The 27,110-nt window shown below is 46.4% G+C and overlaps 1 protein-coding gene across 6 annotated transcripts; it reads left to right on the top strand.

The window, feature by feature from the left end:
* Positions 1-1,689: 1,689 nt before the first annotated feature.
* ZBTB1 (zinc finger and BTB domain containing 1) lies at positions 1,690-25,719 on the top strand. 6 transcript variants are annotated; one of them, XM_061998487.1, is made up of 3 exons: positions 1,973-2,074; positions 11,513-13,424; positions 23,880-25,719. In XM_061998487.1, the coding sequence occupies exons 2-3, from the start codon at positions 11,533-11,535 to the stop codon at positions 23,914-23,916; spliced, it is 1,929 nt and encodes a 642-aa protein (XP_061854471.1). In that variant the 5' UTR covers positions 1,973-2,074; positions 11,513-11,532; the 3' UTR covers positions 23,917-25,719. The 6 variants fall into 6 exon arrangements, with proteins under 6 accessions (XP_061854466.1, XP_061854471.1, XP_061854465.1 ...); XM_061998482.1 differs by lacking the exons at positions 1,973-2,074; positions 23,880-25,719 and adding an exon at positions 1,690-1,837 and having other exon boundaries at positions 11,513-14,039; XM_061998481.1 differs by lacking the exon at positions 23,880-25,719 and having other exon boundaries at positions 11,513-14,039.
* The last annotated feature ends 1,391 nt before the right edge of the window (positions 25,720-27,110 follow it).

Raw genomic sequence — 27,110 nt, forward strand, 5'->3', positions numbered from 1 at the left:
ATACAGCCCCTGCCAATGGGTCAAAAAAGAGAGCACAGGTCCTTCTCAGTGCCCAGGCAAGTGTGGTGGGGGGATGGGGCTGTGACAACAGGGGACTGCCCAGTGCCCTCTCAGCGGAGGTGGCAGAAGCTCGGGCGTGATGTGGGTGGGAGGACGCGAGAGGCCACACAAGCCCTGCGTGGGCACTCACTGCTTCTGGTGCCCGGAGATACGTAACCAGCTGAGGGAGGAGAAAAGACGCCTGGACCAGAAGAAAAGCAACTCTTCTGAAAATCCTGATCATGTCAGCCGCTTAAAACTTCCTAGAAAACAGTAAAAACTTGTGCCAAAGTTGTACCGTGGGGGTCCCTCCACATTTTAGAGGGGATGGTGCCTGACAGCCACAGAGGGTTTTTTCCTTGGCCCTGATGGCATCTCGCTCCTGAGCCAAGGCTGCAGCATGGTGAAGGGGGAAACCAGGCCATTTTTTTTTTGGAGAGAGACATTTTGAAAGCTCCACTTTTATTCCACAGTGGTTAGAAAATGCCCAGGCAGGCCCAGGAGGAAGGAGTGATGTCCCATGTGGAAACTAGGATTCTGTTAACTGGATTTGTCACACTGGAGGGACGCTTCAGGGGGTCAATTGAAGCAGGGATGGATGCTGGTACGTTTTAATATCATAGTGTTTTGGTTTTGTTGACTTTTTTAGTGTAACTTTCCTTGTTTTCAAACTTGCCATCACATCTTTTAACTTTGTTACAACTAAATTTTCCCCTTTGGCTTGTCTGGAGCGAAGATGGATCTTGGATAGTTGCAGCAAGCACAAAAAAGGATGGTATCTCTGGAAACAGTGTGGAATGAAGGAGCTGTGGAGATGAAACGGTTCTGATGCTTGTGCTGAACGACAAATGTCGCTTTGGGTGGAAAAGTCAAGTTGCAGTAGCAGGAGGAAAGTGTGACCCGGCTTATTTTCTCACAGCCCTGTGGCAGGTAGCAGAGGGGCCACCAGCCCAGGGAATCCCGTTTTGTCTAACGGGCCTGTTCGAGAGGAGCAGGATGTTGTTAAGTGAGAGAGGTCCAGAGAGTGATGGGACGAGGGCCTAGGAAAGCTCCCAGGAATAGTGCTGTCCCCGGGCTCTGTGATAAAGCATGGCTGTGGCTGCCAGCCCCTGTGCTCCCTGCATCATCGTAGAGCTGCAAGAGGGAAGGAGGTGATCCGAACGTGTGAAATTGCAGCACAAAGGAAATACTTTCTCATGCAACTTGCAGATGATATTTTTTTCTTGCAACTTGCCGTGAAACTGTCACACGCAGGAGGCCGCAGGGCTGCGGGTACAGAACGTGAACACCGGACATCCATCAACACGGGTAACCAACGCTTCCCTGTTACCGCCGCTCACGGGAAAAGCAAGAGAGGACACTCCACCTGCGGGTCCCCGACCGTCTCCGCGGGGGCCGGGAGAGGAGCGGGCCGGGGGTCTTCGGGAGGGCGGGGGGGAGAGTGGAGGGGCCGGGCTTGCAGCGCATGAGGAGGGGGCGCGGGCAGCGGCAGCACCGCGCCGCGGCGGCCCCGGCGGCATGGGAGGGGAGCGGAGCGCGGCGGGGAGCCGCCCGCCGGGCCCGGCATTGGCGGCGGCGCAGCAGCGCTGGCAGCGGCGGGGCCGGGAGCCGCCGGCCGCCGAGGGGAGGGGTCCGGCTCCGTGCGGTCGCGGCGGAGCCGGCGCTGCGGCAGCAGCAGGCGCGGCGGGGCGGAAGTCCTTTGTTGCAGCCGCGGCGGCAGCAGCAGCAGCAGCGGCGGGAGCGGCGCGGGCAGCTCTCCCTCGGCGGGCCGTGCCTGTCCCCCCCCACCGCGCCGCGGGTAAGCGGGGCTGCGCGCCCCTCCGCCCCGTCCCCGGGGGCCGCCGCCGAGGCGCTGGGGAAGGCGGGCGGGGGGGGGGAGGCGGAGGGTGGGGGGAAGGCGGGAGGCGGTACAGCGGCGGCCGCAGCTCCGCCGGCGGCGGGAGGTGGGAAGTGCCGAGCGGCGCCGGCCGCGGCATGGCCCGGCGCGGCGCGGCGTGGCCCGCCATAGTGGCGCGGGGGGAGCGGCGCTGCCCAGGTAGGGGCTTTCCAGCAGCGGCCGGACCGCGGCGAGCGGCCGCCGCGGTGACCTTGCGCCCGGGGCCTGCGCGGCACGGCGCGGTACGGCTTGGCGCGGCACGGCTTGGCACGGCACCGCCCGGGTGCGCGGGGGCCGAGCGGCGGTGGGTCTGGCGCGGCTGTCCCGGGCGCTGCGCGGGGGCCGCGGCGGGCGCGCTCCTCCCGCGGGGGCGGCGGGGCCCGGCGGGTGCGGCGAGGAGCGGGGCGGGCGGGAAGCGGTGCGGGGGAGGGGGGGATGCTGCGCCGCGGCGCCGGCGCTGAAAAACGAGAAGCGGCCTAGGGAGGTGCGGCGGCGGGAGGCGAGGAAGGGCACTGCGTTGCTCTCTACTCCGCGGCTCGAAGTCACATTACGCGACTGTTAGTGGATGGGGTGCCGTTAACGCCTCCCGGCCCCGTGCCCCTCCATCCGCGCCGGCACGGCAGCGGATCTAAGCGTTGCCTTCTCTTCTTTACACAAAAAAAATAATCCAAGCCCCAAACTTGGAGCGAGTTGCGGTAGTTTAGCGCAGAACCGAGATGCAGCCTGGAGGGAATGCTCCACCCTGCCAGGCAGGAGACTTGAGTTTCACCCGGGGCTGGCAGCGCACAGGATCGCCTTGAAGGCAGCTGGAAAGGAAGGGGAATAGTTTTGTCACATAAAAACAAGCCCTGTGTTGCTGTGGGAGCCGTGTCGAAAGTGTCGTTCCTCAAAGGACTCCTCGGATAGAAAGGTAGTCAAAGGAGTAGAGGGGACTGAAAATGCTGCGGGTTTGGGGCTGAGGTTTGATTACTTTCTGCTTGTTTCAGGGTTTGTTGTAACTCAGATTCTCAGGTTTGGCCCGTTGGTCGGCTGATAGGCGAGTCCTGATTCCCCTTGACACGTAGGCGTCGGTAGACGGATAGCAAGGGTTGGATGCTGGATATTTGGATCTTTTCTGCCAGATTGTGTCATTTGCTTGCATTATGTCTCTTGCAGTCGAGTACAAGCAAGGTACAGCACATACTGTAAAACTATCTGGGGCTGCAACAGTGCGGTGTTCCTTAGGCATTTAATTACATTAAACAAACATTCCTTTAATTAAAGGTGTTTGTTTAACATTCCTCATTACAGCTCTTGGAAAAACCCACACGGCAGCCGTGAGCAGGGGGGGATGTGGGCTTCTCATTTTTACCGAATTACAACTTGAGCTTTCATGGCGAGTGGGGGAGAGGCGTTGGGACCATATGGCCGTGGGGAAAACCGGCCAAACGCGAACGGTTGCGGCACTGGCAGAGATTTTTCCTAGGCAGCAGCATAGCGAGTTGACAAGACTGTGGAGAGGTTTGAGATGCCTGGCCAGAAAACCAGAGGAGTAACAAGTCGTGTTTGTTGTACTCCACTGCTGTTTGATGTTGCGGGGAGCCAGCAGGCATGGAGGGGTGAGGGGTTGCGTGGATGTACGTTGGTAATGAACACACGGGTGAGGGGTGGTTGCAGGAGGATGTGTGTTGGTAATGAGGACATGGGTTAGTGCTGCGTGGGAAGCTTGGAGAGGTAATAGAAGACTCTTGTTCCCAGTAGCCGGAAAGTTTTGTGTGGAATAAGATCACAGGCTTAACAGATGCTTCAGCTCTGCTTGCACCAATCTTTTCTTCATCAGACTAAACTGATGTTGTCACTGGCACGGGAATTTGCAGCAATTAAGTTGAGAGTGCTCATACCAACCTGTGATTTGGGTTTTTGGATGCTTTCTAACTCGAGAATGTGAGGTTAACTGCTGCTTTCATGAATTTCCATTGTTGCTGACAGTGGAGAGCTCTAAAAGTCCAGAATGGACAAAGCCTTAGGAGTTACTTACCTGCTGCATGGGACCAAGATAGCTGCTCACAACTGAGAGAAGGAAAGTTTCCTGATAGAAATCCTGGTATCCTTTCTCTTAGTTGTTACAGCTGGACGTCTCACCAGAGGCCTTCCGGACCTCACACACACGTAGCCTGAGAAGCCCCACGTGCGTTTTTCAGTTTGCCCAGTGGTTCCGCAGCGGCTGGGTTCTCCCGCCCTGCCTCTGCTTGAGCATGGTAAAAACCCGAAGAGTTCTGCTGCAGACACAGCGTGTGGGCACGACAGCAGCTGACATGATTTGCATGAAGACCGTTTATATCCTCAGACTTGTCTGTTGATTTTCTCTTTGTGCATGTTGTGCCGTTGCAAAACTCTCTGGAATTAGCTGCCTGATGCCTTTTTTTTCCCCACATATTGAACCTGTTTCGTTGGATAGAGCCTTTTGTGGCTTTATGGGTTTTTTTTTTTTTTTTTACATGCTGAAAGTAAAATGTGAAGCATTTAAGACCAGAAAGAGTCACAAAATCTGTAGCCTTACCTGTGAGTCCCTGTGCTTCATTCGTGTGCATCCGGCAAGTTGTTACACCAAAGTACGACTTGTATTTAGCCAAGGATGCTTTCCTGGAAGGCAGACGTATCTTCCTTTGAGGGTCTCCAGAGATGCCTAAACCACCAAGGTGCTCCTTGAAGTTGAAAATTGGTGTGGCTCAGAAAGCTTAGGTAAAACTGTTCATCTTTCTGCTAAGAGGCATGAATGGGGTGTCATATTTCCCCCCCTCACACAGTAATTGTCTCTTTTAAGCGTATCTTTACCGTGTGTTGCCTGACAACTTTTTACAGCTGTAAAGGTGTCAGATAAAAGATAACTGGCTTTCTAGAGTAATTCTTTGTGGCTAGCAAGTGACTTTAGAAGACTGCATAGTACTCTAGTACTTTTAGTGCATAGATCTCATCTAAAGTTGTTTTAAGTTTAGATGGGGCTTTAGCAGAAACTCTGTTTTCTTGATTTATCCACTCAGGCTTTTCTGACACCTTATTCCTTCTCTTTTGAGGAGTGCTCTCACCTAAGGTCACATCTTCACTAGTCCTCAGCTAGCAGCTGAGAGTTGTAGCTTGCTAAATGTTGATGTCTCTTGTTTGCGGATGTGAATGCTGAATCAGCGGAGAACTGCCTGCTGAGGAGGGATGGAGTGGCTCTGAGAGCTTGCGGTTGGGGCTTTGGAGCATCTCACCTTTCCCTGGTACAGATCTAGCCCCAGTGTCAGCCAAAACTCGTTTCTGCGCATTGCCCACAAGTCTGTTCAACTTGAGTTGATTCAGCCATCAGGATGTGTCTGAAGATGAGTATCTACATCATTGGAAACGGCTTCACGACTAGCAGGCCTGAAGGCAGCTGATTGGAAGGGCTATGGGAGGAGGATAAATCATACCTTCAGTCCTATGTAGCCTGAATAATGGAGCTTAATTAGATTTTCCCTGGCAGTACATGGAATTTCCATCATTGTTTTAATTCATGATCAAAGCTCCGCTTGCAACGCAAACTGCATCTCATCCATACTCGCTGTTGGGGTGAATGGTGGTCACCCAGCCCGAAGTTCTTTGCCATTCTTGCAATGTTTCTGTAAACTGAGGCACCTCCTTGGACACTGCAGTACCAGAATGTCCTCGGTGGCTTCCTGTCAGGTGTGACTAGATAGAACTAGCTCCACGGTCAAAGCACTGGCCAAATGCTTCAGCTGCTTGGGCATCATGTGGAGAACTTAGGCATGCTGTGTAGGATTTTCTTCTGAGCATCTAGATGCTGTCATTCAGGAAGCCAGGCTCTTTGGTGGGTTTGACCCACAGAGGCAAAATAACTCTTTAGAGAGGAGAGGTTTTGGGAACCTGCACTAGGGTGGGATACAGTGTCGGACAGTGGGGAGTTTGCTTTCTGCTGCCCATGTGCGTGTTTCTTTGGATAACTGGGTGTTGTTTTCTTGAGGTTTTCCAGCCTCATTTTCTGTTAGCACCAAATTCTCCACTCATTTGTTATACTTTTGTCTAGCTTGCTCTTGGTTTCCCAAGAAAAGCAGCCAGTTCCTAAGCATGAAAGCACTCTGTTTTTGCCTACTCAGCAGTGCAAATGCTGGGTTTTGAAAACCACCTACTAATTTTAGGAGACGAAAGGCTCCTAAATTCTAAACCTTGTGGTACATCTCTCTTTTCTTTTTTAAAGACAGAGGAGTTGGCAAAAGTTCTTTGTTTGGGGACTTCTTTACTTCTTCAGTTGTTTATTTCTGGAAAAAAACAACCTCGGGAAATTTTGAATGTGAGGAAATGACAAAAAGCACAGAGCTGTAGTAAATCTCTGTTCTTTCTTGTTTGCAGACTTTACAAACAACATATTTGGTTAGTGTAGTAGTGCAGCTTAGCCTGTTCATGGTTACATCTGAATAGCAATAGTATCTGAGTGGTGACTCAAAAGAAAAAATCTGGTGGCAGACAGACAGCTTGAGTCAAAGCATAGCAGTGTAAACATTAAGCATTTACTAGGAAAGTAAATTGCATGGAGAGACTTGAAGTGAATGAAAATACCTGACTCAAATATCTTCACTTTCCATTTCCATGTTAGATGCTTTTCCAGCACATTTCTTTCTAGCACACCTCTGCATCGTTCAGTATTGTTCACGATGTGGCCTGTTGCTGTGTGTACTGCACAAACTGGTCATTGCTGGAGTTGACTTATGCCCCCCTCCGTGGGCTTGTGACATTTGTGACTACAGTGTTTGGGTGCTTCACAAAGGCAGTGTGTTAGTCTGTCAGGCAAGTGGCTGGCATTTTTCCTCTTTTTAAAATAGAAAAGCCAGAGAAAAGCAGAAATGCTTGAAACTTTTGAATTGACAAACTTACCCGAGCTTCAATTTTCCAAGGTACTTGGTGTCTAATACAGACAGGATAGCTCCCACTTGCTTCATTTGCTGTTGGTGGTGTGTCCTGTTGTCGTTGAATATCCCAAAAAGGCAAGCCAGACTTGTTAAAAAAAACCCAAAAGGTTGAAAAGACTGGTCCTGACACTGACAGTGGTGGGATCTTATTCTCCAAGTCACTGCTGTGACATTCTCCTTTTTGCCCCTCAGTCACTTCAGATCTTCCAACAGCTGCGCTGAATGACAGAGATCTTGTGTTGGTGCTGCTCAGATCCATCCCTGGATGGATCTAGAGGATGTGCTTAGTAAGGAGCCTTTGGTAAAAGGAGGCCTGGAGATTACTGCACTGTAATATATACATAAATGGCAGCTGAATTAATCCTGCATTAATTACGGCATTTCTTGTGTATACACTTAACTTTGAAACCTTGGGATTGCTGTAAAAATGACCTGGTTTTGTTCTAGCACCCGCTTCTTTTCCCCAAAGCGACCTTCAGAAATAGTTTACAGCATTGAACCACCCATGTGGGTGATGGATGCAGATCTCTGCCATTTTGGCAATTAAAGTAACAAAATAATGATCAATGATCATTTTTTGAGAGCTTGCTTGTGATGGGAAGGAGCCTGTCAGCAAACCCGTGATACTTGCTAATGGCAAAGGGATGGCAGGTTTGGGAATTTGAGGTTCAGTTCCAGTTCTGATGGAGTGAATGCTACAATTGCTTTCGCCCCAGCAAAAGTATGTCTCTTTTTTGACCCCTTCAGCTCTACCCCCTGCAAGTTGGCTTTTCCCAGCCCCTTGCCCAAGCACCTTCCCTCCACCATTTAGACCCTCACTGCACCCATTTTATTTTCCACTGCTTCTTCCTAATCCCAGTCCCTACCTCATGGCACAACACTCCACTCCCAGCCTGCTTCTCTGTGCCCTCCTGATTTCCAGAGGTTTTTCTGACATCCTTCATACAATTCCCAGTTACCCAGTGTTTTCACTTTGGCTGCTCCTGGGTCTGGCTCTCAGCAGCCAGAACCAGGTGTCGGTTCCTTCCAGGGATGCTAAAACCTGGAGTCCAGCCGCGGTGTGAACTCCAGCAAGCCCTGCTGCTGGTTCCTGACCATGGAGGTGGCACATAGAATCACAGAAAGGTTTGGGTTGGAAGGGACATTTAAAAGGTCATCTAGTCAAACCCCTCCCTGCAACGAGCAGAGACACCTTCAGCTGGATCGGGTTGCTCAGAGCCCGTCCAGCCTGACCTTGAAAGTTTCCAGAGATGAGACATCTATCACCTCTCTTAGCAACCTCTTCCAGTTTTTCACCACCCTCGTTGTGAAAAAAATTCTTCCTTATATCTAGCCTGAATCTACCCTCTTGTAGTTTAAAACCATGGCAGAGCCCTGTGTGAAAAAGAGGTTTCACCTCGCGTGGGATGGCACAGGCAGGCTCCTGTGTACAAAGGAGCTGCGGGAGGGTGAAATGTTCTCAGCGAGGCTGTAATCTGAGATTTTAGTAACTAACAAAAGTCTAAAGTGTGAACAAACTGGTAATTTTTACCTTCTCCCCCTCAAGCTTATAGCTTGGCCAAATTCAGGCAGATTTTTATATCTTGACAACATATTTAAGACATAGAGCTTTCTCCCATTTGCAATCTCGTTACAGAGATTTTGGAAGAGAAGCTCTTTGGATTTTTGATAGAAAAAGTAATAATTACATACATGAAAGATTATTCTTATCCTCATTTTTTGGAACTATTTTGGCTGAAGTGTTCTGTGCAGGGGAAAAAAAATGAGTGCAATGCAGGCAATGCAGAAGGAAAGTTTTGCTTTTGGTGGTTGAAAGGTGTCAAAGTTTTAAATAGCCCAACACAGGCTGTCATAGTGGGAAGTGTTGTCAGCTGTAAATATATAGTTACATCCATCAGGTTAATACAACATCCAGAGGGAGGATGCCAGTACTTTCATTAACATAAATAACTTCAAACACTCTCTATTTTAACACCTACGTGTAGTACTCCCGCAGCAGAGGCTGAATACGTGTCTGAGCACTTTGCCGTCCTGGTCAAGCGGCCACACGCTCTGGCTGTTGTTTTACAGAGCTGTGGTAGGAGGCAGGCATTGCCAATGGCTCCTTGTTGCGTATTAGGACTCAGCTGCCGAAAGCTCTGCAAGAGTTTACCTGTTAAGAGGAGAAATATCTTTCAGTGTTTTCAAAGAAGGAGGAAACTGAGAAAGGAAGAGTTTGTGTGGTGTCACTGCAGTGGCTGCCAGATCGTTCCTGCTGTTTGGAAGTACCCCCATCTGCAGGTGTCTGCAGACAATTTGTGACCTTTTCAGTACGGGCTTGCTGCTTCTAGTCCTGTTCAGCTATTGGGAAACACAGTGGAATAATTTTAGTGTAGGGAAAAAAAAAGGAAAACATTTAAAACTTGTCACTTTTATGAGGATATTAAAACCAGCTGTCCTGAACCTTTTCGTGTCTTGATAGCGGTTCACACCAAGAGGCCAGTGGTGCCTCCGTCTTCTCACTTTCTCGTTGGTTTTCACTCTTGTAACCTGGAAGTTGAAGTAAATTCTTTGTCATTATGCAGCTGCCGTTCTTACTACTTGATAACAGTATACCGAGTTACGTTTAAGCATCTAATGAATTGCCTCAAATCCAAAAGCCTTCGGCAATTGGGAGAATATGAAATGCCCATTTATTATTACTTGTTGTTGGGAGCTTTGCAGTTCTTCATAGAAACATCTGAAGTCACAGGCAATAATCACTTTCTGTACAAAAGACGTGAAATTGTTTCACAGATTCTCCTACCTTCAAAGCCCCCCTTTTGCAAGTTAGTTGTAAAGCCATTAAGTTAATTTCATGCAGTGAATTATATTTCTGCAGTGGACATCACTTGGGATAAGCTGGTCAGAGAATTATTATGGCACAGTGCTTGCCTTGTGTTTTGGGTGTGGAGGATTGGATTGGGAGGAGAGAAGCAGTTGCTATTCAGGTGCTTATCATCAGTGTAACCCAAATCTGAAGGTTCCTGTTGCTAGACAAAGTCTTGTGCTGGTGGTGATCCATAAGCACTGCCATATGAATTGGCTGTAGAGGATATCGCTGGGTGGGGTCTTCAGAGCTTGATTGAACGTGTTTCTTCCAATGAAGTCTTCCGTGGAATGAAGCAGAGCAGTGACTTAAGGTTAGGTTTGCTACCCAACAAGCCAGGCAATGCCTACGACCTGCGAATTCAACGTGGAGTTTAATTTCTCCACCCGTTTCCCAGCCTCTAGAAACTGTCAGGGGCCTGAGAAGAAGTAGGGTGCCTTTTTACATGTATTTTGTTTAAAATTCTGGACAGTCGAGGGAGTGGTTGCAGATCAACGCACGCATTTCACTGAGTCATAAAGTGACATTTAATGCGTGTTGTTTGCTAGCCCGTGCTTTCTTTGTACACGTCCCTAACGGTTATTTGCATTGTTTGCTGTAACCTTTCAAAATGCTAAGAATGCTGGTTATTGCTTTCAGGGTTTCCTTTTCATTTAGGGCGTTATTAATACCTTCTGTTGGTTTCTCACCCCCCGCCCTGCGCAGTTACGACAGACTGTGTATCAGTAAAGGCTTTCCACAGTGACTAGCGACTGGCTGTTGGATCTGGCCATACTTGTTTAAACTGATCTTTCGTAAATCAAATGCATGCAGTACATTTTTCTGGATGTTTTTTGTTAGCACAAACCGTTACAATTTCTTCCTCTTTTCTCCTGAGGGCAATTTAGTCCTTTCGCTTAGAGCCTCCCTCAGCACTCGAAGACCCTTCCCTCTACTCTTTATCGAGGCTTGGTTTTGCTGTGGTTGCACCTCTGGCTTGCTGGCTTCCGTGCTTCTCCAGGGCTGAGTTTGTCTGGCCTGCTGTCTGCATGTTTTGGTGCTACGGCAGCGCCGTGCTGGAGTGGTTTCGAGAGCAGTTGGAGGCGCGGCGTGCACCACTTCCTGCCTCTCTGCAGGCTGCGTGGCCTGGCCACCGTCCGCCAGCACAGCAGCCTGGCTGCCCCGCGCTTCTCTGGCCGCAGCTGGAGCTTGCAGTTTGCAGAACGCCAAGCAGATGAAAGTTGAGGCTGTCCCCGAGCTGCTCCCAAGAGGAAAGTGTGTAGATCCAGCCTGTGCAGATGCTCCACTGGTGTGTCTTGGGAGTTTCTTTCAATGGGGAGGCAAAGACCAGTTTGAGGCTGGCCTGGTTTCAAGGATGTGTTGCATCGTATGGCCATTGGACTGACAGGTGAAAAAGGCACCTTGAGACTGAAGAGTAATTCCTTACAGTCAGCTTACCTTGTATAGGTGTTGTCCTGGGGCCATCTTACAGACATCTGCCCTGTGAAGCTTTTGAAGTTCTGCATCCAGAATTCGCATCTGAACATCCTGGCTGTAGGACTTCTTGCCAGTTTATAGTCCTAAGCAGCATTGCTCCGATTGATGTTTGTGGTGGTTATGTTTGTTAGTTTACTAACCTTGCAAGTCCAGTGGTGAGAGCATGGAATCATGGGTGTTTTCACTGGTATCGATATTCCTAAGTCGTTATCAGCAAAGATCTCCAGACAGGAGGCTGTACCACAAACAGGGAGATCTGGAGAGGAAAAAGATGTCAGTTCCTCCCTGCATTTAAGCAGGTTTTGCTTTTTGTGCTCGTGGTTTAACAGATGTCTTTTCTTTACGCAGGGCTATAATCAAAGTGCAAGATGGCAAGAACCAGCCACAGCAACTACGTCCTTCAGCAGCTAAACAACCAAAGAGAGTGGGGCTTTCTGTGCGACTGCTGCATCGCTATCGATGATATTTATTTTCAAGCACACAAAGCAGTCCTTGCTGCATGCAGCTCCTATTTTAGGATGTTTTTTATGAACCATCAACACACTACAGCCCAGCTGAATCTAAGCAACATGAAGATTAGCGCTGAATGCTTTGATCTCATTTTACAGTTCATGTATTTAGGAAAAATTATGACAGCCCCTGCCAACTTTGAGCAGTTTAAAGTGGCCATGAACTATTTACAGCTCTATAACGTACCTGAATGTCTAGAAGATATACAGGATACAGACTCCTCTAGTTTAAAATGTTCATCTTCTGCCTCTAGCACCCAGAATAGTAAAATGATATTTGGCGTGAGAATGTACGAAGACACGCTGGCTAGAAACGGCAACGAAGCAAACAGGTGGGGCATGGAGCCGCCAAGTTCAACGGTAAATACGTCCCATAACAAAGAGCCTGACGAAGAAGCTTTGCAGCTAAGCAGCTTCCCCGAGCAACTCTTTGATGTCTGCAAAAAAAGCACCACGTCCAAATACTCTCACACAAAAGAGCGCGTGTCCCACTCGCGCCGGTTTGGAAGAAGCTTCACCTGCGACAGCTGCGGGTTTAGCTTCAGCTGTGAAAAGCTACTGGATGAGCACGTGTTAACGTGCACTAACAGGCATTCCTACCAAAGTGCCAGGTACTATGGTGCTGAAAAAATAGACTTTAGTGAAAAGGACTCGGCTTCTAAAGTCATCTCCACGCAAACGGAAAAATACAAGGGGGACTCGAGCCAAGCTGCAGACGATTCCTTGTCTCCCGTGTCAAACATCACGAGCAGGAAAAGCAGCACGGTTGCCTCCGAGACTTCGGGTGAAGAGGGAAGTAGAGCCTCCGAGAGGAAGAGGATTATCATCAAGATGGAACCAGAGGACAATCCTGTAGATGAGCTGAAGGATTTTAATATTATTAAGGTGACAGATAAAGACTGCAACGAGTCTTCCGACAACGATGACTTAGATGACGAACAGGAAGAGCCGCTCTACAGATACTACGTCGAGGAAGAGATCAGAGAGAAGAGAAATGCTCGGAAGACTTTAAAACCCCGTTTATCCATGGACGAGGATGAAAGAAAATGTTTGAGAAGTCCACGGCACCTTAACAGGAAGGCTCCTTCGGTGCAGGAGGACGTGGAGAACGCTCCCTGTGAACTTTGTGGGCTAACAATCACCGAGGAAGATTTGTCCTCCCATTACTTATCCAAACACATAGAAAATATATGCGCTTGCGGCAAGTGCGGTCAAATCCTGGTGAAAGGCAAGCAGTTACAGGATCACGCACAGACCTGTGGAGAGCCCCAGGATCTGACCATGAACGGTATCAGAAATTCCGAGGAGAAAATGGACTTGGAAGAAAACCCCGAGGAGCAGTCGGAAATAAGGGACATGATGTTTGCAGAGATGCTGGAGGACTTCAGGGACAGTCACTTCCAAATGAACAGCCTTCAAAAAAAGCAGTTATACAAGCATTCTGCCTGTCCTTTCCGATGCCCTAATTGCGGCCAGCGCTTCGAATCCGAAAACCTAGTGGTTGAGCATATGTCCAACTGCCTGGAGCAAGATCTGTTCAAGAACTCCATGATGGAAGAGAACGAGAGGGATCACAGACGTAAGCATTTCTGCAATCTTTGTGGGAAAGGATTTTATCAGCGTTGCCACTTGCGGGAACACTATACCGTTCATACCAAGGAAAAACAGTTTGTTTGTCAGACATGTGGGAAGCAGTTCTTAAGAGAGCGGCAGTTGCGGCTCCACAATGATATGCACAAAGGCATGGCCAGGTATGTCTGTTCCATTTGTGATCAAGGAAACTTCCGAAAACATGACCATGTACGGCATATGATATCTCACTTATCAGCTGGAGAGACTATATGCCAGGTCTGCTTTCAGATATTCCCAAATAATGAGCAACTGGAGCAGCACATGGATGTTCATCTGTATACATGTGGAGTATGTGGAGCAAAATTTAATTTGAGGAAAGATATGAGATCTCACTATAATGCCAAGCATTTGAAAAGAACATAAGCCTAAACATACTGTTAACAGCGTTAAGCTGGCAGCAGAGAGAACACCAAAGCAAGGCATACAGTATAGTAGACAAAAATTGAAAAAACAAACAAAAAAGAAGTCTCTTTTTTATTATTTTTTTTAAGACCCTCCTAACCATAGCTGTCTCTTTAGGCTCATTAAGTATATAGCTTTGAAAAGCATCGTGTGTTTAATTATTACATTTTCACTGTTTCCTGATATCAGTTTCTGTTCTTAATTTTATTGTTTTACTAAGTAGCTATACAAATCATTATTTTTAAACTGTAGATTAAAAAGCACAATGTTACCCCTTCACTGACTGCTATTAAACAGTTCTCGGATCCACGTCCGGAAGATGAGTGCTTTAATATTTCCACGTGTTGTTTCTTCATGTGAAAATTTTAGATCACAGCGATTAATGGGCAAGAGCATAATTGTTCGTAATCCCCAAATTAATTTTCCAAATGAAGAAAAAAAATCTAAACCCCACTCTAGTGCCAAGGAATAATCCTTTGCTCTCTGACTTGGCTCTAAGGGCAGGGCTGGCTCTCCCGGTCCTCTGCTTCTTGGCTTTTTTGGGACGTGCATCCCAGGGGTGAGAGCACGTAGGCTGAGTGAAACCTTGCAGATTTGGACTGGTGTGCACAAAGGGAAAGGGAGTTAATGCCTGTTGGGGTAACCGAGGAGTTCCCAGCAGAGTGGTCGCTTTCCAGACTTAAAAGTCCTAGCAGAACTGCACAACTGACATTGGCCTTTCTTTTACTGTCTGTACACGTGTGGGTGTCTGTAACCCACTTATCCTGACGTACAAGGGAAACTGTGGTGGATGGAAGACTTCGGTTTTCAGCCTAGCTGTAAATGGAGCCTTGCTGCTTATGCTGCAAAGTTAAAAGTGGTCTGGGGGTGAAGATAGTCCCGTTTGCTTGGGCGGGGAGGGACAGGGGGGAGTGTGGCTCATGTGAACCCTTTAGTTTCTTTGTTTCTTGTCTTCATGATACTTTCTGAATGTTCTGTTTTTCAACAAGAATATAACAAGAAAAGACTGCAGAGTTTGCTTAATAAATGTAAAGACATTTTATGCCTTTTAAGATTCCTTTCTGATTCTAGTATAGCCCTAATCTGCGTAGCTTGTCTCTTAATTGAATTGAATATAAAAATCCTCCTAAGTACCATCTGACATCAGTTCAGTGAGGCAGTTTGGCCTTTGAGAGAATGACTGGCTTCGACTCTTGGGCACCAGCTGTCCAAATGTTTGTGAAAGTGTGTGATTTTTTTTTAACGGGAGGAGGAAAGGATGCTAATATGTAATGGTGGAGAAAACGGTTAAAAAAATAAACCCTAGCAGTACTTTCTCTCAGCAGATCTCACTTCAAATAGTGATGCTATTTCCCACTGAGCCGTGGAGGGGGGAAAGCAATTCAGATCAGCAATTAAGGCAGTTGGACTGGGTGATTGTTATAGGTCCTTTCCAACTGAAATACTCTGTCACGTCATGTGACAGTGGTGGGGCTGAGCGTGGGAGCCAGGAGCTGAAGGTCTAGTCCAGGGCTTTCACACTCTTGTCGTTGGAGTTTAGTTTCGATCCCTTGTTCCTGGGGGATTAGGAGGGCTATTGAGCTTCAAGGTTAGACTCTATAGAGAAATGAATACAGTGTAGAATCTCCACTGTAACCGTTTAAGTTTGTGTGAGTTGCCTTGCATGTATCCAGTTTTAAACGTGCATTAGAATTTCTCCTGGTTGGTAGATCTGGTGGGTCTGGTGAGCCAGCAGCCAGCTGCTTCGGGTGCAGTTTGGGCCGTTGGCCTTCTGCCCTAAGTGCTCGCTCAGATGTTTCATTGTGTGAAGCTGAAGCCAACTAAGTGCTCAGTAACACTCAGGCCAAAAAGACCGTGGACGTTAATGCGCTCCAGCATTTCAGTTAACTGGGAGCTTCCCCTTTCTTAGGATTTATTCCACGTTCCCCATCCCCGCCCAGACTGCAGGTGCGGTTCCTTCGTGACTGAAGTGTAAGGGGGCTAAATTTAAGTACTAAGGTAAAGACAAAATATTTAACTGTTAATGATTGTCTTGGAAATGACGTAGTTAGCCAAGTGCTGTGTGGGCAGAGCTGTAGGGTTAGTACACTGCACACAGCAATTCTCTGACACGCAGGTTATCCCTTACGGTATCAGCTATGGCTGGACTGGGAAAAGCAGCCAAGGGGGGTGAGGGAGAAATGGAGAGTGCTGGGGGAGTTGGCAGAAGAATCATATGGCACGGGGGGAGAGGGAAGGCCGAGGGGGAGAGGAGATCCTGAGTGTGAGGCAGTGGTGAAGGCAGGAGGGCGGTGGATTAGAGCTGTGCGGTGGGAAGCGAATCCCACTGGTGGCACGGGGCGGGTGGCCGGAGGAGCGGATAAAATGTACTGCTGCCGCCTGTGAGACTGGAGTGAGAATGACTCAGCTTGGCTGGGAGAGCTGTCGGCCCCGGTGATTAGCTCACTACGGACTCGGAGTGCGTACCAAGTACAGCCAGCCGCTGTGCTGGAAGGACTGCAGTGGCACAGCAAAGCCTAAAGTCCTTGTCAGAAAGGAGGAGGTGACTTCTGTGAACCAAGTGATCATTCCTGAATACATTGAAGGGCTAAAGGTGATTTGTGGGAGGCTCCTGTCAGGGCCAGGAGCCCTTGTTTACAATATATTGGTCTGAACTTGACCTAAAAACGTTTCACAAAAAAAGTTACTTCCTAGTATAAGTAGACCTGCCAACTGCAGAAGTGAAATGGAGGAACTGGGAATGATGGTATTTATGTGTGCTATCTAAGTTTAGAAACAGCTTGGAATACCTTTGTTTTTCAGTTATACATTGTGTTGTAGTAGCCTTGCCAAGGAAATTTGCTTAAATCTTTCCAGCTGTATGTGAATGTTTTTTTCCTGTTCTTGTGAAACAAACCCCAGTGCCTTGGAGTTCACGGGTATGCAGTTGCAGACTAAGGCTCAAAAAGAGCACGAACTGAACTGCAGGGGAGCTTAAGAGTGGATCTACTTGTATATGTAGGCAGAAAAAAACAGAATGACTGAAGTAGACTGAGAAGTGATCAAGGGGAGTGTAGGAGAACAAGTCAAAGGTACCAAGGCATAAACAGGACAGCCTGGCTTGCAAGTAGATGGGGAAAGCATTTATAGTGATGTGTCAAAGCATGCAGGGGAGCAGCATGGGGCTATTGAAGAAAAGGCCTTGGAGTGACAGGAGGAATTTGGCTGCTGTGAACAGGGAGAAGGAGTGAGCGCTGGGGCAGTCTGGTCACTCCAAGGACAACAACATCCATAGGAGAGTGAAACGATGGTGTTTCAGCAGTCCTGCCGTGATAAAAATTAACTGTGGAGACGGAATGAAAGCAGACCTGAAAAAAACACCCACAGTTGCAGTTATCCTAGAAGCCTTGCTGTTACTTGAAAGATAGCGAAGGGGAAGTAAAATGACTTCATTTAATCTGTTTCCTTTAACTCAGACATCATAACAGTTCCTTTGCATCTCCTTACTGCTCTATGTGGACTGTTAGTGTAAGAGCACTTAAGGATCTTTGAGAGTGGAGGTGTAAGCACATCACATCACACAAGAAAGAAAGAAAAAGAGCTGCTGGATGGTCTGGCTTACATTTTTAAGTGATTTGCTGTTCTTATTTTCAGAGGACTTCTCTCTCGCCTGTTGTTTTCTTTGTTTTGGCAGTGATGTGGGCTGCGACCCTGCAAGTCATTTATAAGTAGCCAGCTAGTTCTTAGCTTTTATTAGGGGACTTCTCTATTTAGTAGTTAATGGAGAAGATGCAATTCAGCAGATTTTTTTAAATTCAAAGCTGAATTCAGAAAATAGACGTTCTGGGGTAGATATCGAAAAGACACTTATAAAAGGGAATACCTTGGCTACACTATTGCGTTTGAACACACCAGGGCTAAACCATCAGGAATATCTCAGCTCCTGGTTAGGACAGAAGTTTGCTCCTGAAGGCAGGGCCACCTCAAGCCCTGGCAGCCTCTTCCTCCTCCTTACCTCCGTTCAGCTCTCATGTCCCACGTGTGCCACCCTCTCCATTGTCCAGCAGCACATATTTATGTAGTTTCACAATGAACCCTCTAAAACAGCCTTTTTGAAATTCCCTGTAGGGCTATTTTTTGGCTGGACCAGTTCCCCACTGTGCTTCCCTCTTCTGGCTCTGTGTCAGATTTTGTGCTAGCACAATAGAAGAGGTGGCACGAGGGGAGAAACGAGTGGCTGGGAAGGGGCTCCTTTGCTTCAACAGCTGTGCCAGAACTCAGAGCACATCCTGAGCTTAACTCAGTCTCTGTCTCCCCCAGGCATCCTCGTGGAAGCTGAGCTCTTACATTCATCTCCCATGTCCTGATAAGGAAAAAAGTCAGCCCAGCCTCTTGACATACAAATGAGACACATCTATGCTATCTGCCCTCTTCATGAGAACTGGAAGCCTTCCAGCATTCAGCTCACTCCTCAAATATGCTCTGGAGCTTTCTTGGTCTTTCTTGAAACAGACTATGTAACGCTCCACGCCACCGGCTTCGTGTGGTTGGCCTGGCCCAAGGCCAGGAATGAGCTGGGCCCCTTGTCTGGCCAAACACCAGGAATGGCTCCCACCTTCCTGTGGTCTTGGTGCCCTCCAGCTCTGGGCCCAGATGTAGCTGTGCTGTCTGCATGCTCGCTCAGCAGCTGGGCCCCCACTCTTCTGCTGCCCTCTGCCCCTTGCCGCTCGCCGCGTGTCACAGTAAGGACAGTCATTTTTGGTCTAGTATTAGTTAAGGATCTTCCTATGCGACCTGCTAGGTGAACTTGCTTCTGCAGGGGTGTTGGACTAGATGATCTCTAAAGGTCCCTTCCAACCCCTACCATTCTATGATTCTATGATAAGGAGATGCTGGCAGTATCTGTCACTATCCTCGTGCGCCTGCTTCTGACTCTCAAGTGCCTCCTAATTGGAAAGGGTTAAAAATCAAACACTCCGACCTCTCTGATTCTCAGTTGGTTTGATGCTTTCACAGACTTAAAGACCTACATGATGAAGCCTGACTAATTTGACTGCTGAAGGCTAGAATTTAGCAACATGTTTCAGAAGCTGCCATTTCTGTAGTCCTCAGCTATAAACCAGTTTTCTGTGTCTTCTTCCATCTTCCAAAAAACTCCTGAAGCATCGCTGTGCAGTGTATTCTTGAGATGTGTCAGTAGGCTGAGAATTTGAAGGGGGAAGATGCCAAAAATCAGGACACATTATATAAATTGTCTTCTGCCCCCTTTTATGGTGATTTCTACAATTCTGGAGTTAATTGTGATTTTAGAAAGACAAATTTGTTACAGGGTGACAGAGCTCGTGACTCAGGAGCCACTTCACCGTGACTATAAACATTCAGCCCTGAAACAAACAGCCCATGTTCCATGTACTTGAATGACCAGTTCCAGCTTTACAGCAAAAATGCTATTGGATCTTTCTTTTGGGTCCTTTTTGCCCTCAAATATCTTGCAGGGTGGGTTGGTTGGTTGTTTTTTTAATGTAACAGGCAAATTATTGTGCATTGTGCTTTTAGAGAAACCCATTTCAGTAATTTATGCACATTCCCTATATGGAAGGAGTTGAAAAGATGTGTTTATAAGTTTCATGTTAATGTATTTAAAGGAATATAAGAGAAAGAGATGAGAAATGAGTGGAGAGTCCAAGAGCAGGTTTTGTCTGCCTCTTTGTTTGGTGCAGTTAGCCTGGCACACCTCACCCCAGGAACCCAGAATTTCAGAAGTGGTCAGAATCTTCGATTCTCTTGCAAGAAAATGAAAAGGTTTTAATCTTTTTCTGTGCCTTCTGGCATTCTAAAATTACAGTAAATCTTCCTGCAACTACAACCACAAAAACAATGCTGCATCTACCATTTCCCATGGGAATAAACCAGCCCTTCCAGATCTGTTCAGGATCTTCCCTCTCTGATGAAGTCCTGATGCTGCTATTGTTTCTACTCAAACTCGGATGTGATTTCCATCAGTGAGATTTTGGGGTGTCCTTTTTTTCTTTCAGTTGCAAACGAGAGATGAATCTTAGATAAGTATAGCTTGTGGTTCTGTAGGCATGCTAAGACTCCTGACAAGGAATGAGACTACAGCCTTCCTTAAAGGCCTCCCAAGTCCCACAGGCTGTGTGGATTGTGGGAAATCCACTGGAAATCAGAACTGTCTGCAAATCCTTGCTTTCCCAACCTGTGTCAGGCAAACTGCCACCAGTGTCGGTAACTGCCAAGGTCTCCGCAGCAGCACTGCCAACATGAAAGGTGCAAAAATCAGTCTTTTCCCATCTCCCCTGCTGATAAGATTGCTGTTTTAAAAATTCATCCTTTTAGCTCTTCTCTTTGCCTTCTGGGTTTTTTTTGGAAATGGGAAGATGGGCTTTCTTCCTGGTTTAAGGCAACGACTAGGGCTGAGAACTTGCCTTCTTTAACAGTTCTCACTTGTTCAGTTGAACCCACACAACTCAGGAACTCTCCTTTTTTTAGATAACCATCTCACTACACTGGGGATGGTCACCAGAGGGATTTTAACTTCTGACTCCCCAAAAATTGAATGGGAGAAATAACACAATATCCTTCTCTCTATGGCAAAAGCCCCAAGACCATGCAAGTGTGTGGAAATGCAGATCTGTTGTCTAAAAATAGAGTTTGCTGAATACTGCAGATGACTTTTGGTTTTGGCAATAGATACACCAGACTTCTGGTGTTGGTTACACTCCTTCCTTTTACACAAGTCATCATTAGGGCATTTAGTCAGATGATGTCTCTGTGTCCTCCCTGCCTATAGGGTTCCTACTGGTAGAGAGTCCCAGCTGCCAAACTGGTGAGGTTCTGGTTTCTAGCTATTGGTTATTTAACTGTTTATACAAAGTGGAAACATTTTAAGAGATGAAATCTAGAATATTCCTCCAGGAAAAGAATACACACAGCAGTATTACAGAAGGAGGAAATAGAGGGTAGGATCCCTTGGAAGTGGTGAAAAATTGTCTTCCTATGTCCCACAGCCCAGGAGAGAGCTCAGATCTCAGACCTGTGAGCTGTGTTGCTATCAAGTAGATTAAATATAATTTGTGGGCACTTAAATACACTGTCAAACATGACACTGGCACAGTCTGTATGCCTGGTGGGGTAAGGATTAGCCCCACCTGGTCTGTTTTCAGACAGGGTTGTGTTTCACTTAGGTTTTACTGGCTGTTGCTAACACGGTCAGTTCTGCCACAAAAGACAGAAGCCTGATGAATGGTCACTTAGAAACTAAGTCATTTAAGATACAAGAAGTCTTACAGTAACAGTCAACAGCTCTTTCAGCTTTAGTTTGGTGTGCAAAGAGTTAAGTAGTTCAAAGGCAATTTTCTGTGGAGAATGTTTATTTGATCAAGTTCAGTGTGGCTTAGACCCCAAATAGAAATACAGCTTCACACAGAGCACTGCTATGAAAGCAGGAGTAGTCTGTGGCCTTCCAGACCTCACAAGCTGTGTTGGTTTGTTACACAGAGTCAAAACACAGATGTCCCTTAAAACACATATACATCAACTCAGTGTATTTAACACACCACAGCCTTTTATCTCAGATGGGCTCTTCTTCCCCGTTGCTGGGGCTATGCCAAGTCACAAATCCTGGATGAGCTATGGACTTCTCAGTAAAAAGCATAGATGGTGTGACTGGACCATCCAAGATGGCTCTGAGTACTGCTGCCCCTGTTTACTGAGCTTGAAGTGCTCTGTCCTTCAGATTTTGGAACAGTGCTTTGCTTCTTGATTCCCCTCACGTTACAGAGAGTCAGGCGAGGAAGGACCCAGTGGATGCTTCTCTTTTAAATGGAGCCTGGAAAACTTCCTTAGCTGGAGGGTGTTGTTTTGGGTGGGTTTTTTTTCGAGTCCTTCACTGCCTGAATCTCCAGACTTCTAATAAATGCAGTGAGCATTAAAAAAGCATTATTAATGCATGATAAGATAGGCCAAGTTCAGCCACTTCACGTAACAGTCAAACCCATGCAGATGCTGTTAGTAGGAGAACCTGAGAGCACGCCAGATCTGGAGAATGATCTTTGATCTGTCTCCAGATCCTGCCGTTATTTGTAAACATCCAGCTAATCACAGCCTTCCTCTGACTTTTATGAAGTGGAAGAAACTGCATCCTTTGCAACATGTCCGAAGTGCTTTAACTTCGCAGATGTTTGGAGGGGGTGGGCGATGTGTGTGTGTGTGTGTGTGTGTGTGTGTGTGTGTCCTGGGGAGGTATGAGCTCCATCTCGTGGCTAACTGGAAATGTGCACGTTTCTGTTGAAAAAGTTCCAGCGTTTCTATGGTTGAGTGGAGTTTTCTGTGTGAAAAGTGAAGCAGATCCTCTTGCAGCTGTGCATTCCTAAAACAACTTCAGTTTTTAGGGCAGCTGGGGGATTTCAGAGTCAGGGAGGAGGGCACGACATTTACCTCTAATCTAGCTTACGGTGGGCTACAAGCTCTTAGCAACCCCAGCAGCTTTCTGGGGCTCACAGTTCTGGATGTGCACCACAACACCACAGCTGCCACTAACAGTATTTTTGCAGTTTCATTGGGAAAAATGTAATTTAATACTCACCAGCAGCCCACCTTCCCACACAGCACAGTCAGTGTGTTTGAGGGTGGTGGTGTAAAGAGGCTTGGTCCTGCCACGTGAGCTGTGTGTGATCTGCAAATAACAGAGACCTTTGACTGCAAAATGCAGGCCAGCATCTTAATAAACAGCAATGTTTAACACCAGGAGAAAAACATGCATCCTGTAGGTAGAATACCTTCTCTTCCTCTTTTTTTTTAGTTAACAAACAATCAAAAAGGTATCTCCTGACCTTTGAGCTAGTCAAGTAAGAGCTATTTTGAGATAACATCGGTGCAATGAATTCCCCTGCAGGATTCAAAGAATGTAATAGGCAGACACATGGACTTGCTACCAGAACCAGCAATGCTCTAGAAGGTAGCCCAAGAAGTTTGCCCAGGACCTGCTTCCCCACATTCACATTACCCTCCCGGCATGAAACAAAACCCACTTGTCCCAGGGTGGTTTTTTTGCCCACCATCAAGTATGTGAGATGGCATAGAGAGCATATAGGATATACAGTCAGTTCTGGGCCTGGCCTATGCTTTGAGGGCAGCATGTCACATGAGGCATCTCGTAATGTGCACTGAAGTGTGGAGCATCACTCCTAAAGTTCTCCTCTCAAAGGTGTGCCAGGAAGCTCAGCCCTGAGCTGGCCTTGAGGATGCTGTAGCAGGTAAGTAATGCAGACAGATGATAAACCTGGCTTCATGAGTAGCCTTGAAACCTTTCCTGCTCCACAGTGGAGACACGACCACTCCATCCAGGGCTGCCACAGCGTGCATAGAAACTTGTGTATAAATGAGCCAGAAGCAGGACAATCACTTTATACCTTGTGATTTACAAATCCAGAGAAAAAAGTGAGTGTACCAAGGAAAAAACCACCCTGAGGATTGCCTTTAAAAGTTACACACACACGCTTCCAGTTCCTTGACTGTGTTGGATACAAAGCTGCTCATTTTTGTCATAAATTACTTTGCTGGAAAGAGACTTACAGGAATTGTAAATGTTTCTATCATTTATTTGCATTTAATCTAAAATAAGAATATGGGGAGGGGGGTTAAGTAAATATGTAAGAGTTACCTCTGAGCTTACAGAGGCAAATATGAAGCAGTGAGAAGTACTGCAGGGTTGAGGGTGTTCCAAGCCATGAGAAGTCCAGGCTGAGGGGAAATAAAACTTGTGCAAATTTCTGAGCATCCATTAAGCCAAGCCATACACCACTGCTGCAAAGTAACACATACAGTATCAAAAAATAACTTCTGGGCAGCTTGGGAAGTGTTTTTCTTCAACAAATCTTTAGCCTTTTTGAAAATAGAAGGAGAAAGGAGCAAACAAATGTTTCTGAAACAAGATCAAATCACTGTTTATGGTGAAGTTGTGTTTTGGTGGGGTAGGGGTTGAAAGATATGAACCATATGGCTTTTAAACAGCGTTCCTGACTGGTGGGTGCTCTGAATATAAGTGAAGGATGGGTGTTTAGTGCAGACCCACACCGTGGTGAGGTGGGAGGGACCACGTCATGTTAACAAATATAGTACTGGAGTATGGGCTTCTGACTTTAATATTTTTCTTGCATTTCTTTTCTGCATGGCAGTAGTGAAATAGGGACTTCTAAGCTTCTGAACAACTGAGAGAACCAGGTTTGAAGAAGACATGAGGAAGAAATGGTCGGCAAAAGATTTCATAAAAGCTCAGAACCACGTGTGCCAGATCTGAATTGGCACCACCTTTGCCTTTTTGTTTTTTTTTGACATACTGCATCAGTCGCAAAAGGCACCAAAGCAGTCAAATTAAAACATGCAGTAAAACTTGGTTTTGGACTCTTCTCTGTATTACAAAACTTACTCCCTTGTGACTATTATTTACACCTGGTAAAAACCAAATTTGAAGTCTCTTTTCATGGAGCAGACAGACAAAAGAAGCAGATGCCAGGTGTTAAGGGCTGCACTGAAATGAATCTGCAGACTTTGCTGTTCACATGCTGGAGTGCTCCTTTTCTGAAATGAGGCTTCTTAGAGTTTTGGTCAAAAAACTGTTTAGAGCTTTTTAGTTCAAGCACTAGAAGTGTATACTCCTGAACTACAGCTTACATATTTTCAGACAGTTACAATGCTAAGCTAAGTGTTAAAAAAGAGGAAAAAAAATAGTCTGGAATACAAGGAGAAAAAAAAAATAAAGTCTTAAAAACTGAGGCCAGAGGGTCCCTGAGGAAGGACAGGATGGTGAGAAAAAAGATCCAGCTGACTCCATTCCCCTGCTGCCATGATCATCATTTGCAAGCTGAAGAGGACCTTCCACGGAGCACAGTGCTTGTATGTGGAGAGTAAAGAAATGGTGCTCTGGTCTTATTACAAGGATGCTGAAAAAATTTTTACCAACAAAGAGATGGGTAAATGTGAACTAATCTTCACAGGGCACGGGGTGCCCCTTGCTCTGGTGCATTCATGTTCAGATTGCAGCATTTTATGAATCCTAATGTTTCCAGCTAAATCAATCAGAAAACAGAAACCCTACCAAAAAAAATCCCACACCCAACAAGGCAGTAAATGATCCAAATTAGGGCCAGCATGGATTAAAAATACATTAATCTCATTGGCTTCCCCCAGACTAGTGTCTCAGATTGAGGCACATAAGCAGACTAAACATGCTGATCTCTATTCTGCTGTAGTTACGCATCTTACTAATTCTACTCATGCCTATAAAAGGATGTTTCATTGTTAACTGTTATCTCAAGAAGAGTCTGTCTATAAGTTTATTTACAATTGGCATCATTTTCATTCCTGTTGTTATGAAGTGTGTAAAATATTGTCTGTATTGCAGCTTGTATAGGGCATGTGTCTGTGCTTGCTTTACTCTTTTGAGTTTATGGAGTTGCTATACAAATGCAAGAAAGGTGTTCAGGTATCTTTGAATGTGGTTTGCTTAATCTGATTACGTAACCCCAAACGTTTCAGCATCTAGATGTTGAAGGTACTGGCTCTATTAACACATAGAACACCTTAAACATTAATGTAGGCATTATAAAAGCCTTCAGTGCAATGCTGGAATTGCCAACACTTCTGTCCCAGTGGCTGTGCTGGAGCAAAGGGGAAGGTGGTGAATGTATCTGGGCAAAGCCAGGTACCACTGGGGATCCAGCTGGGAGAAGGCACAGAATAGCTGGGGATAGCAGCAGATGGAATGTCCTTTCTGTGGAGAACGGGAAGGACTTTCAGGGTAGGACCACCACGAAGCAGAAGGGACCTGTGCTTAGAGAATCACCTAACAGTATAATAAGCATCGGACATCTAGAACAGGCTGTGACTGTTCTGTAACATGGCAATGATTTGTAGCCTATGTAGAGTATCAGTGAAGACATTGCAGGTTAGTTTTCATAATCTTTAAAGCTTATTCTGTGCTTTGATACAGTATCTTTAATAAAATATTCTTACAAATCTGCTTATTATTCTCATTTAATTCCATCTTCTACCTGGGTTAATGACAGTCCCAGCAACAGGGGGAAGTTCCTGTTCCTGTTACCACCCGTTTCATCTGCTCCCGTGTTTTCCCCATTCACCTGCTAAGAATGACAAGAGGGAAAACTGAGATGAATCAAAATCAAATAATCAGGGGAATGAGAAAATAAGAGAAATTTATAGCAGGGCTACAGTTCAGTTATTCACACAAAGTGTTTAAGTGAATCTGAGAGATTAATCAAATGATATTGCTTCCTGAGCATGGAGCTTTGGTCTTTGCCTGGGTTTACAGTACACCATTTCCCTTGTTTAAGACTTGCCAGCATCTTCCAGCTTTACAGTTCCTGCCAGTAATTACAGTACGTTGTTTAAACCCATTCATAGCAGCTAGAGACAAAATTCTCTGTTTTCAGTTATTCACTGCCTGGACCATAACAGAGCATCCTTTTAATATCTTCAAACAAGTTTGACTTGAAGGGTACCAGAAGATAAGATTAGAATTCAAATGAAACCTGGCAAGGTGCCGACGTGATGTGAAAATGTGTTATTTAATAGGAACGAGTGCAAGCTGGAATCATTCACTGTGCAGGTGAAAAAACAGCTGCTTAATTTCCCTCGAGAAGAATCGATGTGTCATTTTGGATCAAACTCCTGAAAATGAGTATGCAACTGCTGTAAGTTAAGGTAAAAACTGAAATGTCTGACCTGCTCCAGAAGTGGCAAGGCGTCTGCTAGTAACGTCTCTGGTTTTGATCACAGCACTTGACAAATAGGATACAAACTGCATGCAGAGGATCCAGGAGAAAGCAATGAAGATGTCTAGAAGCTGAGAAAACTTTGCCTTTGAGCACATATTGAATGATTTTAGGTCATCTTAGAGAAGAGATTGTAGAGGAGAAACAATGATTTCCGTGTGTATAAAAGCTGGCGGCAAAGAAAACTGGAATAATGTTTTCTAATATCTGCAATTGATAGGAAAGGAAATAATCACCTTAAATTGTAAGAGAGGAAGCTTTATTTAGACAGGAAATGAGACTAAATGACCTGTTGAGGTCATTTTCTGATCTGCTTCTGTGATTACTTGCGAACTACCTGTTTTATCACTATCAGTACAGCTGGCGCTGGCTGCAAGAAATGGAGGCACGAAAGTAAAGATCTGAATGCCTAAAATGCACAGCACCCCAGTTTATCTAGTTAGAATCGAATCATAGATTTGTTTCAGCTGGAAGAGACCTTTAAGCTCATCGAGTCCAGCCTTTGTCCCAGCCCTATCAACCACTGGACCATTCCCCTCAGTGCAACATCCACCCGGCTCTGAAACCCCTCCAGGGACGGTGACTCCAGCACCTCCCTGGGCAGCCCCTTCCAAT

This window comes from Colius striatus, chromosome 6 (genome assembly GCF_028858725.1).
Source record: "Colius striatus isolate bColStr4 chromosome 6, bColStr4.1.hap1, whole genome shotgun sequence".
In the NCBI taxonomy this organism is placed as follows: domain Eukaryota; kingdom Metazoa; phylum Chordata; class Aves; order Coliiformes; family Coliidae; genus Colius; species Colius striatus.